An 18284-nucleotide genomic window follows, 5' to 3' on the forward strand; every position below is an offset into this window, starting at 1 on the left:
CGATGGTCAGGTATGAGTTGAAGAGAAGGACGAAAGGTGACATTTATCTTGCGACGGACCCGCTGTCAGAGTCATTTTCCGAGAGCATATGGTCGCTGTGCGGGCAGATCAACGGACTGCTTCCACCGTTCCGACGCTTTTTATCCGAAAACACAAGGAACACGCGACGCGTGAAAGAGATAGGGGCTTGTAAACCCATCAATGCCTGAAACGGGCGAAAGAATTTTTGAGTAAAATTAGGCAGTCAACCTCGACGAAAGGACGTAGTCAAAGTACAGGAACTGAGACAGGATGTCGTAGAACGGTAATAGTCAGCAAGGTTCCCGAGAAGCAGGGGACGTGGGCAAAGTCCGCGTCTCGAACAATTGACCCAAGCATCTGAAGGACTAAATATAAGGACGGGTATCGGAGAAAAGAATGTCACAGAAGAGTCATGATTGATGAAATGAAAGTTCCTTTGCAGCACGTTTAGAACACCGCGGCCAAAGCCAAGAGAGGTGCCACCACGTAGACACCAACGGACATCGCCCTTCTAGCCGCGCCTTCCTCTTCAGTGGGCTCAGAACCGTCCGAGGAACCAGTGCTGGTGGGGCGAGAGGTCCTGGACAGGGTAGAGCTAGCGTCACCGCCGCCTGTTCCGTTCAGACGAATGGCATTGCGCTAGAAGCAAAGAGGTTACTTTTAGCACGGCTCGTCACACGTGCAGAATAAGCGTGGTCTACGCACCGTGAAGCCATCCAATGTCTCCCAACTGGACTCGTTGACGTTGATACCACCCACACCGCCCTCTGCGCACGTATTGTAGTCGTAGAACCAGAGGGTCGCGTTAGGGTCGGTAATGGGGACCGAGAGTTGAGTGATAGCGCTAAAGTTTCCAGCGTCTCTGAAGCCAGAGTTGAATCCATTGACTGTGGAGTCGATCTCGTGGGCTGGGATGCAGGGGGACCCGAAAAGCGCTTGGATAGCAGTATGGTTGCCTTGAGTGACTGAGAGTGGAGGGTGAGTTTAACAAGTATATTCATATAGTCAGATAACGGTTACTCAACAGTTAAAGATCACGACGTCGCCCAAGTCAGCTGTGACACTCTGAGGACTGAACACTGCGCCTGGGTTTTCCGTTGTGTTGCCGCCAACCGTGATGATGATATCCCGCGCGTGCACCAAAAGCGCGAATGAGAAGAGGGTGTACAGGAAAGACAACATCGCGGCCACAGGGGAAGACAGGAAACGTCGAGGAAGAGGAAGAGGAAGAGAAGAGAGAAGAAGACGCGGGTGGTAAAATGTCTACCCACGGCCAACTTTAAGTCTGTTCGAAGGAAGCCAACAACCATTGGCAGTGGACGTAATCGAAGTCGCAGAAGGCCGCTAAAATGAATTCAAGACAGTACTTGCTATGGTGATATGCTTTTGCTTGAGGGATCGACGCATGCTTTCAGGTCGAGTTTGGGGGGAATGACATCAACGAAACCGTCATGATTTCATCATATCATGAAAAGCGATAACGCCTGTATTTTCCGAGAATAACAGACGGACTATGGATGAGATTCACAGGCTAGCGGAGGAAGATCTGTCAACACGAGCAGTTAGTTTACAGGTGAGAAAAGAGGTGTGGCGCCTAACGTACTGGATGTAGCTTAGACCAGAATCAGGCTCGTATCGAGCAGGGCGGCCTTGTGCTTGTGTTCCAGTTGGGCAGGAGGCAGCCGACAGTCATTGCAGGTCCTCGGGTCTCACCTTTCGAGCACCCAAAGCGTTAGTCGGGGACCTTTGACTGCGCAGTAGTTGTAATGGACGCTGCCACTGACTATGAAAAGCCTGACAGTGACATTCCTATGCCTCCCGAGTCACACGTCCGAAGTGGTCGACAGCCGCCATAGAGTCAAGACTGGAAAAAAGAAAGTGTGTATTGCTGAAGAACATCGGAGCAAGGATGAAATTGGCTGTGCAGGAGAGGCTAGACCAGTTCGATTAGTCAGTGCAAACATATGTTGCGGAGTCTATTTATATCGTGGATCAAATGTGAGTCGCTCGAGAACCTAGTGCGAAAGACCCGGCTTTGGACAACCAAGTGACTTATTCCATTCAATGCTTTTCCGACTTTCCTGTTACTCGAACTCTCCATCCATTCTCTAACCCCATCCCCCAAGCGACGGGTCGTTGCCTGTCCTTCGATCAAATGACCAGGAGCGCTTCCCTCAAGCCGATAAAGAAATCCCTCTCGATCCGGCTTTCAGAGTCGGCTGTTTATCTTAGAACCGACAATCCCAGTGGTCGTTCCAGGCGAAATGCGGACCCAGGTTCTTCAATGTTGCGCGGGTTGCTCGTGCTCGAGCTTGCCAAACCGATGAAGGTGTCGAGCATCGAGCTGGAGCTCACCGCTACAGCACTCAATGCCTGGCCTGAAGGTGAGTACATATTGGCCATTTCTCATGTATGCGGAAGTCTAACCTAATTATATATTAACAGGCACGGGTGCAAGACGCATCGAGGTCAGCGAAGAACACCGTGCATTTCATGCTTCGACAGTGTTCTTCCGAGCTAGTAAATCGGCTCACTCGACAAGAAGAACGGCATCCGTTGGTCCAGGAATCATATCATCGTCTTTTGACCTCGACAACGACTGGGATGCCGTAGACGATGAAGAGATCGACGATCCTTTACATCCAGAGAACGACCATGTCGTACCGGCCACTAATGTCGACCTCAACCATTCCAATAGTGTTACGTCCCACTCACGAAGACCCCATGCCGCCCATGATTCCAACAATCCTACAGAGCGCCGACGACACCCCAATCCACTCCTGGCGAGAAACCGCAGGGTCAGCGTGGACTCTCATTTCTTCCAACGACACCATGTATCTTATCATGACGAATACCCACACGATATCCCGATACCCCCTTATTCCCCCCTCGACCCGAACTTGAATTCACCCGCCTGGGTTCCATCTCCTCTTGCCGACCAATCCTCAGTCAACCTCGTCCCAATCCGCGATAGAAGCCCTTCCGCTACTCACGATCCCGCTCATGATTTAGAGGAATTCAGAGCATCCCTGAATACCAGTCTGCGAAACCTTCAGCGTGGTGAGTCATTTCGTCCCCCTCAATCGCCGTTTACTGACGTTGTGCACGTACATAGATGATTCTGTTCCATCAATACCTGACCGTTCCCTTTCCCGCGTGCCCAGTGGTGGAATGGATAATGTGCCCGAAGATGAAGGCATTCCGCCTCCTTCTCAGCGTGGCTCTCTCCACGATTCGGATTCATCGCTGCCGGAAGCAGGGCCCAGTCAAATACCGCGATCTCCAGACCTCAGTCTCAATTCGAGCTCCCCATCACTCTCTGGAGCCTCGGGGGAAGGCATACCTGCCAACAGTACCTCTGCCAATTGCAACGGTTCACCCCGCCTTCCCAGCGGAAACTTTGACTACTCAACCTCGTCAGCGTCCGGTCTTGCGAGTGCGGATGGCAGGAGTAGACGTAGTCGCTCAAGGTTCAGTCTGTCCTCAATGGCGGGTGCACTCAGAAACGCTGTACGCTCCCCTTCATCCTCGCGAATTCTGTCACAGGCCGAGGCTCTTGATCGCGCACATTCACGCACCAGATCCATAGACGGCGAACGAAGCGGCAGTCAAGCACCTCGAGGCCGAACGATGGACCGACGGGATATACCGTCCCTCTTCATTCCCAATGCTGGCGGGGTCGTCAGTGTCAGCCCATCCCGACGAACCAGCACTTCACGCAGCAGGAAATCTCGGCCCCGACCAAGCCTCGAACTCGGACGAATATTCGGAGCAGGATTCGACACTGACCTTCAACCTCGGGAGAAACTGCAGCGGAAGGAGGAAGGCAATGGGTGGAAGGAATTCAAAGCGGGAACGTACACCTATCCCATTTCCTTCAGTATCCCCAACACCGCACCACCCACTTTGCACGCCAATTGGGGATCTGTTGTCTGGAGACTCAATGCTACTGTTCACCGTCCAGGGGTATTGAAGCAGAAACTGGCGATCAGCAGAGAGGTGACGGTTGTCACCTGCCCGACGGACGAAGACACAGAGGACACGGAAAATATCATTGTAGAGAGACACTGGGAGCATCAACTTCAGTATCTGATTTCGATATCGGGGAAGAGCTTCTACATTGGCGGCACAGTGCCGGTCAGCTTTGCACTTTTGCCTCTGGCGAAAATCAAGGTGTATCGACTGATGGTTTATATAGAAGGTAGGTTAATTACTGCATATCCAGCTCCCCGGGACTGACGACAGTCTCTCGTAGAACGTGTGGACTATTACACCCGTATGCACCGCGTAGCCAGGAACGATCCCGTCCAACAGTTCGAATTGCTGAGCGTTAAACACGAAGGCGGCAAGAATGCTCCACATATCCTCCCTCTGGAAAGCGATGACGTAGACATCCTCCGCAAGTCACCTCTTCAGGCCCTTATCAATCCAGAGGACGACGAGTCAGAGGTCGCATCCATGTTGATGGGTCCAGGACCATGGACCTTCCACCAAGACTTGAAACTACCCGATTCCTGCGAGACGATGAGGTTCACGAACAAGAACCGACGCGCGAATATCGTCATATCGCATTTATTGAAGGTGGTTATGAGGGTAGAACGAGGCGACGATCTTCACCTCGACAGGAATGGAAAGAGAAAGCTATTTGATATCGTGGTGCAAACACCGATCCAGATTCTCTCTGTAAGTCGAGACATTATCCGAGCATCCGCTACCTGTCAAGAATGCCTGCTGATCAATGGTTGCTTCTCCTTCCCCGACAGTGTCGATGCAATCCTGAATGGGTATCCCTGCCGCGGTATTCAGAGACGTTCAACGATGATGCGCCTATCTATCCCACCTGCCCTTGCCAGACCAAGAAAATGAAAGAAGAGCAGACATGTCTCAGCCCACACCACCACCGCGGCCTCTTGAGCCGGTTACACCACCACCATCACCATCATAACTCTGAATCGACGACGCAAGGCGACCAGCATGAACCCCCGCCTGTGCACGAGCCTCCTGCACATTTGAATGATGGATCCAGCGACGTTTCAACGTTAGAAACGAGCCAGCAATTCGAACGCCTGGTTGCTGGTTTCGAGAGCGAGTTTGGCGAGCCCCCGCCAGCTTATACGCCATCTGGGACTTCCTTCACCCCACTGGTAAGAGCGCGGACGAACGCTATCTGATTACATTTTTGCTGCATTGTATCGATCTTTTCACGTTTGGTTTTGTATGTATGCTCTCGCCATTCTGTATTTTCTCCTGCTCCATCTTCCGCGTACTAGTATATCACGTTAATATCCTCTTTTTATGGAGGGTTTCGCTGTTGTACTACCACACATACTTACATACCTTTCTTACTTGTAGCATAGGCAAGCAATGGTTAATGTCAGGGTTCTGCTCTTGTTCCAAGTATGCGCCGTGAATTAAGGATTTTGGGGATGTTTTTCCGATTATATGATACAGAGTAGCGGTGGGTCTAGAATGAGTGTCGTATAAGTTAGTGGTACATGAGTCTAGTGCAAGTGGGGCCGAGTGTCGAAGTCGTCTAATCGTCGCTGAACGGTTGGTCAGTCAAGTGCAGACAAGACATGGGAGGGATGGACGTACTCGGCAGGTTCCTTCCGTAGGAACATGTCAATTGCAGCAGAGAAGGCGGCGAATGCCAAACCACCACCGACTGCTGCTTTTGGTCCTGAACCCCGTGCCAACACACCACCAGCAAGGAACCCAGCACCGACAGAGTTGTAGATATCGTTTTTGGCACGATACTATAGTCGAAGGGAATTCAGTCAAGAAGGGAAACAAACAAGAAATAAAGGGCGCGTACCGACTCGATCACACACTCAATACCAGCGTACAACGCGCCGACTTTGGCAAAGCCACGTCCACTCGTCCACATGCCCCTCCCCATTTCCTTGAAGATCTGGCCAGCCTTTTGTGTTGTGTTCATTGCAGCTTGTGTTTGTGCTCGTAGGTATGGATCTTCATATGCAAAAGATGCAGACATGAGAGAGAAGAAAGCACCAATACCAAAACCTACGTATACCTGTGAGTGACGAGGTACGAGGAGAACAGGACTGTCGTAAACGCACCAGCACCACCAGCAAGTACAGTCTTAACCACACATGACTCCATGGCCATCCCAGCGAAGCGTTCCCACTTCTTCTGCTGATTCCACATTGGCCGGTCTTCCTCAGTCCAGCCAGGTGGAAGGGGTTCCTTGCCTGGTGCCCATATTGGCACCTTTCCTGGGAGGTGACTTGTGCTTGGGTTCATGAATCCCCGGACAACAGGGCCTTTTTGCGACTAAGCCTGGTTAGATGGCTGTAGCTTGTAGCCTTGGCTTTTGGCTTTGGCGCCTGGAGTGGTGGATGCGGAGAGCGGAGGACGAGGCGCGGTATCAAAACTCACGGGTGGCCATTGCCGAAATTTGTCAACGGGCGCCGACTCCGGCTATTTGCCTGTATTTGGCCATCACGTTAACCCATTTAGCGCTCGAGCCCTCTTCCACTCGATTGGTCGCCGCATCGCGCAGGTTTTGCAATTGGGATTTGGAATGTTCTGCGCTGTTCTTTCCTTCTGTGCGTTTCTGTTTTCTACTTGAAAGTGGTCCTAGATTCTGCTCCCTGCGACCACCTGCCAACTGGGAAAGGGTCCAATACTGCGGATCTTCAAGACAAAGGGCAGCTTTCCGAGACTTGTTGAAACTAAACAAGTCAGAGTGCCCTTTGTGGACGCCGATCAGGTGTTGGGGCCTCATAAATCCATATTCCCGGATCCTAAAAATATCCTCTGCAACGGCCCTTCCTTCACCTCTGACAATGTCTCTCTCTGAAGAAGACAAGCATCTAGCTCATCAAGTCCTGGGTCGCCTCGACCGAGACGATTTTAAAAGATGGTTTAACAAAGAGCAACGCGTGAGTAGTCAACAGCGACAGCTACAGTCGATCATCCATATTAATATTTAACTTCAGGCTTGTAATAACACCCACTGCCAGAGAGAGAAATCCCTTTGTATATTGGATACAGAAAAGTCACGGACTGCCTGTGTTCCCTGTGCAACGCTTACCAGGCAACGGTGCAGCAATAAAGACCATTTCGAAATGGAGCATCTTTGCAGGGAATTGGATTGGCCAGCGACGAAGGCGAAAGAATACCTCGATTCTGCCAAGCGAAAGAAAAAGGAGAAAGACAACTCGAATAACAGCTCAACATCTGCGTCTACATCGAGTCACATTAAAAGACCCATTGACCAAGTGGATGCCAAACCCAACCGTCCTCAGGGAATCAAGAAACCTAAATTGGACCACTCCTCTAGTGAAAAATCAATTCGAGGTGGGTCTTCTATATGGCTGACTCAAACATTGGTTCTGAAAGAAACAATCTTCCAGGCGACTCGGATTCTGCATGTACTGCAAACCGTCTGATGTCTGTTTCAACGTACTGACACTTCGCCAGCCCGAATAGCTGTCCGCAAGAGCTCGACAGCCCTTCCTCGCAAAGAACATGTGCTGCAACAGCCAGGCGTCCCAGCCCCACCTCGTTAGCAATATTTCCTCCCCGGTCAGCTCATGTCTAACTCTCCGCTATGATTAGTGCCAGTGCGACCCCCTCTCGACAAGAACCACGCGCCATCGACTTGTAGGTGTCCTTTCGTCCAAGACGAGTCGGTATTTGCTGATACCTGTCGCAGCCTCACAACGCCCCAGTCAGGCCGCCGCAAATGTCGCTGCTAGTCGATCTTCCCCGCCGCACGCCCGCTCTGTGCAGCAAGCGTCATCAAGTCGGTCTACACAGACACCGTCCGTTTTCCGGTCTGAACATGCAGCTACTCACGCACTTGCTCAGAAACCACCTACGCCCCCTGCCCAACTTCAAAGGATGTCGATAGATCCCCTGCCAACACCGCCGACCTCCGCCCCTGTACTTCCTACCTCGCCTCCAAAGGCATCTGTGCCTCCTCCTTCCGCACCCGCAACTCTTTCTGGCCCTTCACAGTCATCCCACGAGAGCAACGCCTCCAAGTCGATTGGCAGCGTTAGCCAAGTGAAACCTGTTGCCAGTGAGAAGCGATCAACCAACAACCAAGTCGGCAGAGAAATCCGCGATAATATCAATGAAGCCAAAGCAGGGGTGGAGGAAATCAAGACGGGAGTTGCTGGGCTTACCAACTTGCTCGCCCAGCAGCAAAGGGAGGTTCTCGGTGCCATCTCCCAGTCTAATCTCAATCCCAACGCGATCCTCGCCAAGTTGTCGGCAGTGCAAGAACAAATCGCGATCCTCAACTCGTCCTTGCAACCTATCCTGCAGAGCTTCCAACAGCTCCATCCAGTGTCCAATGAACCACATATGAACACCCTCGCTCGTAATGTGGAATGGCTGAAGTCGGCCATGGAAAACCAGATGATCGCCAAAGAAGAGGAAGACATCCGGATTCAGTATGACAGAGTGGTTCAAGAGAACGAGATGTTGAAGAGGCAAAACGATGACCTTGTCCAGGATAAGGAAAATATGGCCCGGCAGAATGCTTTCTTCCAAGATGTGTTGCAGAAGCGTGAAGTTCAGGCCGCCGCCGCCGCCAGTATAAGCCAGCTTGCTTCACCGGAAATGGCGGATATAACGCCCAATCCCCTCGCTTCACCGGATACAAGTACGTCATCCGTACACCCCACCCATTCTTGACCCAACTGACCATGACACTGTAGCACCTGCCCCCGACGCTTCGGAGCACCTGGAATCTGCCTCTGACCATCGCCACCCGGAATTCGACCTTCACGAACTGATCTCAACGGGGTCCAGTATGGGGGCTCAAATCCTCCACGCGAAAGCAGCGCAAGATTTTGACGACAAACCCTGTCAAAAAGAGTCCTGCGTGAGGTCTCGTTCGTACCTCGCCGTTGCCATGAATTGGCAGCAACACTGGGACAGAATGGTTAGCCCTCATGTTAACAGGCCTTAATATGCTCGTCGTTAGTATACCTCATATACGTGAGTCACCCTTCTAGCTCACTTCGAGCCCAACGCGACTGACCTCAGGCTGCCTCGCATACTAGCCAGTTATCCGCCTTTTCGGTGTCCGCCTTTCTCTCTTTACCTTATCTCCGCTGTATTATTATCGTATTCACTGTATGTCATACCCCTCTGTTATTACTGCTCGATACTTCGTCGACACCCCACCTACTATTGTCTCCCCGGCTAACTGGCCACCGCTTTTATATCGCCTCTCCACTACCGTGTACAATCACATTTCGTAACTCAACCAGCAAGAGCACTCACAGCACCCCCATGGATCCTAACAAAGCGTTGAAGCCGTTACAGTCGTTAAAATAATCATCACCCGAGCAAACCGATGCTCAGGAGAGGCAACAAAGCCAGTATCGTCCACAGGCCAGGCCCTCCCCTGCTGGACGAGGACCCTCCGTTTCGGACGAACTCTGCATGAATGAGCTGCTTCCTGTAAACCTTCAGTGACCTGATGCTCCAAGTTGCGTTCTGTGAATAGAAACGGAATCAGCGAGGGGCAACACTGGCCGCAGGAGCGTAACATACAACAAAGTTGGCCGGGTTCATCAATCGTTCGCGACACGATCCAGGACAGCCGGCTGCTTCGTATGTATTGCCTGCCCAATCCCCGCAAAAGGTGATGTCTAGAGATGGGCGTTAGTGAGGTCTTCAGCATTAGGACTACATTGTACCCACTGAGAATGATGGTATGGTTCCGGAAATACTTCTCAATGTCACATTTTTTGGGGCCCAGCAATGCGGAAGGTTTGTACCACGAACTCGGATTCGGGGTCCCGTTTGTGATATCCTGTGGGATTGCAGCTCTATAGAATGACCCTGTGGTATGGATTGGCGAATGTCAAAGGGAAGGAACGAGGTAAAGAGAACGCACAGATAGCGATCCCATTTTCATCCCACTTCATCGCAAAAACGCCTCCTCCCTGTGACTCGAAATAAGGACCGAAGAATGACCTGCTCGATTCCGTGATGCTGCATCCAACGTTGTTGCTTCCGGGAAGATGAGCCCAGCAATTGGTTGCCGGGCCGTTGTGTTTGATCTAGAAAAACGAGAATTAGACTGGGTCCAATGAGCCGGGAAGATAGTCACTCACGGAGACATTGCCAGTGAAATCCTCCTCGGTGTCCAAGAGGCATCCTTCGGCCGTGTGCCATGCCATTTCATTATGCTGATTGTCGTGGACGCCTTCGATGATGTCTATTTCACCGAGCTGCAAGAGGTTTCCGTTAGATGGATGATGTCGCGGAGTGCCCCTTAGAGAACTGAACCTACCGCAGGCCAACCAGTGCCTACGGCTGTAGACCACCAAGCAGGCCAAATCCCGCAACCCCATGGTGCGCGGTCTAGGTCCAGGATGAAAAGACCTCCACTGTAATCCTTGACAGTATTGACCCGGACACTGAGGAGTGAATGAGTCTTCTGCTTCCAATACCGAGAGACGCTGGATTAAGCCTATACCTTGTGCGATTCTCGCCGAAGGGCAGTTGGTTTGTATCGTCAGCTTTTAGAATGACGTTCCCATTATCGGCGACATATGCCAGTCTATTCTGATACGCCTCTTCACGGGCGACATATCTATACATGGAAGACACGCCATTTAGTTCAATCCCATGGCGAACAAGAAAGGACTTGGCTTACCGCACCCAACCACTGAACGAATATAGGAAGCCCTTGAAGGTCAGACGGGAAATTGACGAGCGTCAACCAAGTGAAGCTCGAACCTTGTGGGATCATGATGACCGGAGAAGAAATTGACGTTCCTGCAGGGAGTTCAGTCGAGACAGCTACGAAGCGCTTGGGTTTTGGGAACTGACTTCAGGAAGTCCTCTCCTTGGTAAGTGTCTTCCAACAGCCAGACAAACGGAGATCCATCCCTATTCCTATCGTAGAAAGCGTTCCGCGGTTCTAGTGGTTCGCTGCGCCCTTCAGACGCTGTGGTTATGTCCAGATTGAATGAAAGACACCAGATTGTAAAGAGTCTGGACAGGCAGCACCGATGGCGACGCATCTTGGGGGGATGGTGAAGCAAGAAAGGCTCGACCAGAACTTGAACAGCGCCCGTGGTGGTTCCAGAGCGACTTCCAAGACAAGTTCACAGCACCGGCCGCAGGAAAACAGCGAGCTCTCGTCATCAGCCATGTTCAACGCTCAAGCTCTTCTTGTCAACATGTCATGGTTGAAGCTCCGTGATCAAGGGGGATCAAGGGTTTGTTTGAATTGACGCCGTCAGCGCCCACTTTTGGTCTTGGCAAGACCTTTGAAAGAAGCAAGACTACTAATTAAGTAGACAATTTATACCCTGTGGATGTGTGTACTAGTTTGAGAACCTCTTGTAGAAAACCAATGCATCTACATATTCTTCCCCATCTCCATCTTGACGTTTCAATCGGCCTGCACCCGGAATTAACCCCGCTCTGGTGAAACCCAGACTGTCCCAAATTCTATGCCGTGGATAAGATCAACCCGTGGAAGTTGAGTGACAATATAAATACGCCTACCTGACCGAGGCGACATTGTTCACGTAGACCAGGTTAAAGACGCTCGCCTTGTACCCTAATTTCGGGGCATAGTGAAGGTAGGACTTGGCCAGTGCTTTGCCATATCGCCGACCTCTCATAACCGGAGGGACGACAAAGCCTGCGTTACAGATCTGAGCATTGGGTCAGTTCGAAGGTATCAGCGCCCGTGGAAGGGATGTACATGTGAAGATCTTCCAGGATAATTGGGTTTAACCTGGACTTGCTGCTTAAACATCGTCGCTGAAAGAAATGGGTACCGACTCACATAGTAGAAGCCGGATACAGAACCCCTCCAGTCCTTGGAAGCGAGCTCAAGGCTTTCATGACTTGTCAGAGCTCCGTCTGAACATTGATGTTCCTGTGATGATGGGGAAGTGACCGCGACACCCACGAAGACGTCTGCAGCAAAGAAATAGGACTGGAATGATTTCTCGTTGATATCTCCCTCCTGTGGATATGTTCTTCCCTCTTCAACGACCGCAGCAAAAACCTCTCGCAGATAGTCCAATAGGGCATCGTATTTTTCTATGATCTGAAGCGTGAGATGGTGCACAGCTATTGTTTCCGGCGCCCCTTTGGAGTCTGCTCCAAGCGAAGTTCGCCAGAAGGTGCTGGGCAAAGGTGCGACGCTGGCTTGTGACCTCTTGACCTCTCCGTATGCAGACATAGCTCAGGCCAAACTCGGTTCCTGTGAAGGTAAGAAACATGTGTTCATGCTGGTACGTGCCGGTGAGCCTTACCTGAGCCCACGATGCTATGATGTTGTAGGATTGGGCTTTAGAGAAAGAATCGCGAGAACCCAGAATAATGTCACTCGAGTCATTATTTGTTTGATAAGCGCTGATGCAGGATGGCAACATCACATCAAGCGCGTGCAAAATGATTGGAGTAAATTAGACAGTGGGTATAAACATACAATACGCAGAGATAACCACGAAATAATCAGTGGCTTTGGCTATGGCAAAGATTCATATGTGAACAGGGGATATCCATTCCCCACTACGAGCTTCTCGGCAATACGGATGGTCTAGCACCAAGAACGGTCTCATCAGCTTTGATCCCACCCAATGACATTAGACGGGTCAAGAAACTCACAATGAATTCGCAACCATCCACGCTTCATGTCTGAACGCAGACACAGCTTCAACATCAGCCTCGCGATCCGCCCTCCAAGCCCTCTTCTCCAGCACAGACGCAATATCACTAAACCCTCTCGCGCAATCGCGATGGGCCACCGGGTGCGCTGCGAAGATCTCGCGATGGGTGAATATAGCCTCGACGTATTCTCCTCCGGTGGTTGGGTAGTTGTCGATCTGCGACTGAATAGCCTGGAGGTAGGCACACCCGTAATAGGTTTCGGCGGGCCCTGTATTTGCACTTGATTCCGAGCAATCCGATCTCGCGTCCGACTTGAAAGGGGAGACGATGGTCGGTCATCTCGACTAACATGCGACCTCATAAAGCATTCCTACTTACGTGGTAGTGGGGATCCGAGTCCATCAATTGGTCTTCGGTGTGCTTTACGGGAATACTTGAGACTCCGTAGGCGCCTGCCGACTGCTTTCTCCAGGTAACAGTGACATCAGGAAATGAATGAACAACAGCGTGTAAGATTTGTGAACTCACTTGCTTCTCACTTAAGTTCATAGTCTGTAGCAGTTGGCACAGGTCTACATCGAAGTGTGCCGACATTGGAGAAGGTTGCTACAGGTGCCACAGCGATCTGTTCAGTTCTTTCGTTCATTGAGACAACTGGTGTTTTAATGACGTACCTCGGGTTCTTGGACGATGTAGACGGATCTGTCGTGGTACATGATAGCGCGGAAATAGTCAAGGGTCGCGAAAGAACAGAAGTAGAGGGGATATGGCAACTGGCCTGTCTCTTACCTATTCCGGTTTTAAATATAGACTTTTTGCCTCGTTGGAGCAGCGTGGTAGGCCGCGTGTATGACGCATTGTGTCCAGAAGGGGCCGTTGGGGGGATCCAGCCCGACTGCACGAACCTCATGGTTAGTGGCACTCCATTGGCCATGAGTTCTTTGCGCGGGCTTTTCCAAGACGGGAGAGAGATCAAGTTTGACAGACTCGAGGCACAACATGTGAAAGCAAGAGTATGAAAGGCGAATGCGCCAGAAGGTTCTAAAGAGATAATGGAACAATCGACAACAAAGGTACTAGCAGAGCGAATACAATAATGGCGAGGATCAGTCAGAAGGTGCGCTTGAAGAACCAGTAAAGGGGAAAGAGAACCGCATAACAGTAGAAGTGTGGTATCCGAGATTGTTAATCTAGTCTAGTGTGTATCATTCATCGGCTCGTGGGTGTGGTCATCATAGTCGGTTTAAGTCATCGAAGGTCGTGAGATGACAGTTCAATGTCGATTAATATGGTGTAGATTTCGCAGAGTCGACCGTAGAACGGCGTGCCGGACGACCTTGCCTTCCTATACGAGCCTCGGTGGAGTTCGATGAAGATGGGGTGATCTCTGAGATAGCGTCGGCCTGTCTCGACTGCCGGGAAGACTGGCGGGCCACCCGTGGGCTGGGATTGTCCCAGTGCACTTGCGGAGAATGCGTTAGGTCTTTGGATGGAAGCTGGATGGAGACCTGTGTCGGTGATCGTTGTACGGATATCGTCTGCGACAAGGTTCGGTGGCGCGAGAGGCGAGAGCGACTATAGCCGGTGGATGCAGCGTCCTGGTCTTGGTCCATACTAGCGGTGAGGCCCGACAGAGACACTCCATCCTCAAAGTTGTCCGCGCCAAGCTGTTCCCGACGGAATTCCTTGGGGAACAGCACTGCTCGGTCAATGGCGACAGGAAGACCCCGGTGACGTCCACGGATCATCACGACACAGATGATCAGCTTGGACAACGGCCTGAGAGCACCAGAGAAGGAATAGTTGCCCTGATGAAGAAATGAGAAAGCGAAGCGAAGATACGAAATGCAGACCCACGTCTGGTATACCCAGGCTCAACCCCACAATGCCATAGGCAGAAACGAGTTCAAATACTGTAACATACTGTCAGTTAGAATCCAACAGTGACAGATGAGAACAGCGCACGTAGGTTGAAGATGGTAAACCATTCAGATTTGGCAGGATCTTGCAAATTGCCGGACTAGAGCAGATCGGTTGAGATGCAGACAGAGAGAAGTAAAAGTGACTTACCTCGACAATACATATCAAGAATATTGCGAGCACAATCCACCACATGTCTAAAACGCGATAGACATGGTAAGGCTGAAAACTCCCTTGAAAGCAGAACTAATCGACTGACCAAACGAGAGCTGTTGGCGAATGTGCATCATAAGATAGCGACCCCAGACCTGAACACGAGGTCCCTGGTTATTGAAATTCTCTTCATTTTCCTCCTCGTCTTCGAGTTCAGGGAAGATCCCCAGCGAATTGGCCTCGTAAACATTGGTGGACCGAACGCTGCCAGCTATTAGCGACTCCTGCAAATAGTAAGACCGGGCCGATTTACCTCATAGCAATGGGGTCTAACAAACAATTAGTAAAATCCTGTCGACTCAAATGCGAAAGGGCAACTTACAGACACTGATGTACATCATGACAACATACAGAACCCTGATTACGAAGATATGAGGGCACTGCTACCAGCATAGAGTCGTAAATAACTTACTTGACAGCAGGAGCGATGGCCGCAAGAGGTACGATGGAGAAGCCTGCAGCCCGAACAGCAACGGCTTGCATGAACCCATCCAAGACTTTGATGTTGGTGGGGATTTCGTCCAAAACAGCATTTCCAATGTCGAGGATAAGGAAGAATATCCAGTCAAGAAGTCTGATAATAATAAAACTTCAGAGCAAGTCTAGTCGCGAACTGATATGCACTCACGTCAAGCCAATCACAACAGTTAATAGAAACCAGGTTTGGTGCGAGGGAAAGAGGTAGATGTAGCAGCGACGCGGATGGTCCAAGAGAAATTCGAGAGTCGGGCCGACCCTGCTCGTTGGCCCTGTCAATTTCCATAGGCAATATCTGACTACACGTCAGAATGTAGTTGACCCAGCAGTTTGAAGGACACTTACATGACGAAGCGAAGGCTGTCACAATACCAGGTGTCAGATAAGGTGAAGGGTCAACTCCAAGGGGACATACAAGATTGGCTGTTGTGATATGAGTGCACGAATGAAGCAGAGAATGGAGAAGCACGTACGAAGCAAGTATTGCCAGCGTAAATGAGAAAGATCATGACCAGGATGAGCACGTAAGCAGATTGAAATGGTAGCATAGATTGGTCGACGAGTGAGGATCCTGTGTTAGTATAAGCAGATACGGTTTGGAAGGCGGAGAACCTGGATGCCTGTGAGCATGTCAAAAAGGAGGCAAGGTGCATTAAGCATACCAGACAGAGTTGACGGGTCTGACAAGCTGGGGCGGCACGAAAGCTTCCTTCCAGCGGGATGTCGAGATATAGGGCGCAGCAATGGCGAACCCGATGAGCTGGACTCCGACATGATACTGTCAATCGAGTTAGTAAAGAATGTACGCCAGTGCCCCACACTCGCGACTTACGAATGCAATGATCCAAAGCAGGAGGATCAATGCTTTATATTCATGGTACGCCAAGTTCTTTAATTGGCTGTTGCTCGCCTGCACATCAGAGTTCTTGCCAACTATAACAGGCTCGTCGTCCGGAATGATATACGAAGGTCCTGGCTTGGTGCTACCCGCCCCCGAGGCTATAGTTGCGGTAACGGGCATCGTTATAGTGCGGTGCAGCTTCCTTCCAAGGTCAGGAAACAGCCAATGGAAGAGCGACGAGAGCACAGTCCAAGGCATAGGGAAACCACCGAAACCTTGGTTCTTACGAGGTGCCTGAGAGATAACAGAGACATTCGTTGTATAGGTCCGCAACGATGGACGAGTGGACTGGTGGGTCATCGTTCTTGGGATTCCCTGGTTACTAGATTGCCTCGTCCCAGGGTCTTCGGAACGAAGGTGTTCTAAGAATAAATGATTAGCGGACGCAACGCTGGAGTGGAAGAGACTGACCAGTCACAATGTCGTCCCCCTCGTTGTATTTCCCCGTGCGATGGCGAATTCTCGATGTCACTTCACTCTCTTGGAATGTCACAGTGCGAGGGAGCCCTGGACCCTCAGAAGCGGTAGGGTCATCATAGTCATCAACTGGATGCATTCTGGGTTAGCACAGTATCACCCGGGAAATGAGGATGAGGACATACACTGGCTCCGCTTTCTATTGGGCGGAAGGACCGTGAACAGCCTGACTTGACGTGATAACAGACAAACTTACCCGGTGGAGCTTTCGGCGCTAGACGAAGAGGGAGTGCTTTCCCGGGATAGAGGTACTGGTGAATTGCGCTCAGTGGGCGGCGTGATTTCGATAGCGTAGGCGTCTTGGTCCGTATATTGTCCACTCGGGTTCACAGGGCGAGGTGCTGCTTCCAGGCGTCGAATATTGGCCGGGTCTATCGACCTTCCCGCTCTCGGCTTCTCTCCAAGTTCAGTGTCCGTGTCATTCACAGAGTGATTCGGTGTGAGGAAGCCTAGAGAACGCATGAACCGTGCCCAAGGACTGCGCTTCTTCATGTCAACGTTCTCAACCTTTTCCCGTTGGTCTATGTAACTTGCTAGGGCGTTGCTGCAGCGTCGTTCGATATAGCGCCTTGAGACCTGGCGTAAGAATACAAGGTATCGCCATGCTGCAAGGATGGGTGCTTACTTGCGGGAAAAGACAATGAGCCAAGAAACAACAATCTTCCGAGGCGTTCAGCCGCATTTCGGGAGGGTAACAAGAGGCCGACTCACTGGGTTCCCAATGCACATCTGTATGAACAAGATAACTTGCTGCCATGGCGTCAAAGAACTCAAATCCACGGTGGCCAGCCCGCAAACGGCCATAGAGCTGACGCAGTTGAAGAGAGAGTCAACGTAGGAGATCTTGACTTCGCCATTGCTGAGGTAGAAGATGACGGAGAAGAAGAGAGGTGTGAAGGTGCTAAAATTCAGAAGACAACGTCAGTGTAAGAATGCACGATAAGATTTGAAGGAGAGACCGTACAAGACGAGTATATGGATCCGATAGAAGTTGAGGTGCTTTGTGCAGCGTCTCCAAAGACCTCTGTTCGAGTCATGCTCTGAATCTGTCACTGGCGCCAAATCTGCCATGCCAAGGGTGCTCGCGCCCGTCGGTCGAAAAGCGGTCGTGTTGTCGTCGTTGTCGTCGTCGTGCGACGTAGCTGGTGGACGTCGAGAAAAGGGGCGCAAGTGTGTACGGTTGGGTGAGAGTTTGTGCTATAACATCTGGAACGGCCCAATGGTGTCTCAAACGGAGCAACCTATTGAGCTTTTTATTTCCACAAATCCATCGCTCTCGTTATGGAAATCCACCGCCCTGATCAAACATCACCCATTCCTCAGTCGAACACATTGAATACAACACGGTCTCAAATTAACGCCGTCGACTATCTGTAAGGTGTCTATGCAAGCGTCCGTCAGGCAAGAAATTCAGAATAATATACATATATGTACATGTAACACGACATAAGTTATGCATGATCACCAGTGCCTGTGGTAGGAGCAAGAAGAAGATGATATTCTCTGCAAGAGAACGAAGGAATGGCCAAATGTACCCAAGAAGGGGCTGCTAAAACATGGTGAAAGACCGAGAGAAAGACAGGATGTGGTCGAGGAATACAATGGATGTAGGAGAATGCAGCGAAAGAAAGGAGAGACGTGGCTAAAC

General features: G+C 50.9%; 8 protein-coding genes across 8 annotated transcripts; 2 read left to right on the forward strand and 6 right to left on the reverse strand.

Moving 5' to 3' along the window:
• Positions 1–206: 206 nt before the first annotated feature.
• CC1G_12089 (hypothetical protein) lies at positions 207–1203 on the reverse strand (the record flags this gene model as incomplete). The annotated part of the gene is made up of 3 exons (XM_001830150.2): positions 207–660; positions 727–986; positions 1047–1203. 3 exons carry the CDS (start codon positions 1201–1203, stop codon positions 469–471), a joined length of 609 nt encoding a protein of 202 aa, XP_001830202.1. The 3' UTR covers positions 207–468.
• A 973-nt stretch (positions 1204–2176) lies between these two features.
• CC1G_12090 (cyclin binding protein) lies at positions 2177–5192 on the forward strand (the record flags this gene model as incomplete). Its single annotated transcript, XM_001830151.1, has 5 exons — positions 2177–2405; positions 2467–3081; positions 3137–4222; positions 4277–4704; positions 4785–5192. 5 exons carry the CDS (start codon positions 2177–2179, stop codon positions 5190–5192), a joined length of 2766 nt encoding a protein of 921 aa, XP_001830203.1.
• A 362-nt stretch (positions 5193–5554) lies between these two features.
• CC1G_12091 (mitochondrial import inner membrane translocase subunit TIM22) lies at positions 5555–6285 on the reverse strand (the record flags this gene model as incomplete). The annotated part of the gene is made up of 4 exons (XM_001830152.2): positions 5555–5564; positions 5617–5777; positions 5837–6045; positions 6102–6285. The coding sequence occupies 4 exons, from the start codon at positions 6283–6285 to the stop codon at positions 5555–5557; spliced, it is 564 nt and encodes a 187-aa protein (XP_001830204.2).
• Positions 6286–7112: 827 nt separating this feature from the next.
• CC1G_12092 (hypothetical protein) lies at positions 7113–8968 on the forward strand (the record flags this gene model as incomplete). Its single annotated transcript, XM_001830153.2, has 6 exons — positions 7113–7344; positions 7401–7418; positions 7468–7551; positions 7606–7650; positions 7703–8659; positions 8715–8968. 6 exons carry the CDS (start codon positions 7113–7115, stop codon positions 8966–8968), a joined length of 1590 nt encoding a protein of 529 aa, XP_001830205.2.
• Positions 8969–9264: 296 nt separating this feature from the next.
• On the reverse strand, positions 9265–11170 carry CC1G_12093 (glycosyl hydrolase family 16; the record flags this gene model as incomplete). The annotated part of the gene is made up of 11 exons (XM_001830154.2): positions 9265–9301; positions 9443–9501; positions 9559–9656; positions 9709–9849; positions 9905–10070; positions 10125–10241; positions 10304–10430; positions 10490–10606; positions 10753–10791; positions 10846–10936; positions 11026–11170. The coding sequence occupies 11 exons, from the start codon at positions 11168–11170 to the stop codon at positions 9265–9267; spliced, it is 1137 nt and encodes a 378-aa protein (XP_001830206.2).
• A 68-nt stretch (positions 11171–11238) lies between these two features.
• CC1G_14157 (MPR1) lies at positions 11239–12318 on the reverse strand. The gene is made up of 5 exons (XM_002911578.1): positions 12291–12318; positions 11816–12238; positions 11732–11764; positions 11530–11681; positions 11239–11472 (listed from the first exon to the last, which is right to left on the reverse strand). The coding sequence occupies exons 2-5, from the start codon at positions 12215–12217 to the stop codon at positions 11346–11348; spliced, it is 714 nt and encodes a 237-aa protein (XP_002911624.1). The 5' UTR covers positions 12218–12238; positions 12291–12318; the 3' UTR covers positions 11239–11345.
• Positions 12319–12641: 323 nt separating this feature from the next.
• On the reverse strand, positions 12642–13364 carry CC1G_14158 (hypothetical protein; the record flags this gene model as incomplete). Its single annotated transcript, XM_002911579.1, has 4 exons — positions 12642–12959; positions 13027–13110; positions 13177–13254; positions 13323–13364. The coding sequence occupies 4 exons, from the start codon at positions 13362–13364 to the stop codon at positions 12642–12644; spliced, it is 522 nt and encodes a 173-aa protein (XP_002911625.1).
• Positions 13365–13931: 567 nt separating this feature from the next.
• CC1G_12095 (potassium transporter) lies at positions 13932–17707 on the reverse strand (the record flags this gene model as incomplete). The annotated part of the gene is made up of 20 exons (XM_001830156.2): positions 13932–14456; positions 14506–14561; positions 14614–14668; positions 14719–14765; positions 14828–14985; positions 15035–15050; positions 15104–15138; positions 15194–15355; positions 15410–15553; positions 15604–15618; positions 15674–15681; positions 15732–15870; positions 15921–16036; positions 16091–16521; positions 16571–16705; positions 16762–16775; positions 16833–17204; positions 17262–17296; positions 17348–17537; positions 17601–17707. The coding sequence occupies 20 exons, from the start codon at positions 17705–17707 to the stop codon at positions 13932–13934; spliced, it is 2760 nt and encodes a 919-aa protein (XP_001830208.2).
• Positions 17708–18284: the final 577 nt, after the last annotated feature.

The sequence above is a fragment of the Coprinopsis cinerea genome (assembly GCF_000182895.1).
Source record: "Coprinopsis cinerea okayama7#130 chromosome 3 map unlocalized cont3.3, whole genome shotgun sequence".
In the NCBI taxonomy this organism is placed as follows: domain Eukaryota; kingdom Fungi; phylum Basidiomycota; class Agaricomycetes; order Agaricales; family Psathyrellaceae; genus Coprinopsis; species Coprinopsis cinerea.

What these genes read in the sequence shown, in the direction of transcription:
- CC1G_14157 (XM_002911578.1), bottom strand. Translation starts at nt 12,217, where the DNA reads ATGTCTGCATACGGAGAGGTCAAGAGGTCACAAGCCAGCGTCGCACCT. An exon ending in CTGTATCCGGCTTCTACTAT is followed by an intron (nt 11,765 to 11,815) that starts GTGAGTCGGTAC and finishes CAGCAAGTCCAG; the next exon opens with GTTAAACCCAATTATCCTGG. An exon ending in ATCCTGGAAGATCTTCACAT is followed by an intron (nt 11,682 to 11,731) that starts GTACATCCCTTC and finishes CCCAATGCTCAG; the next exon opens with ATCTGTAACGCAGGCTTTGT.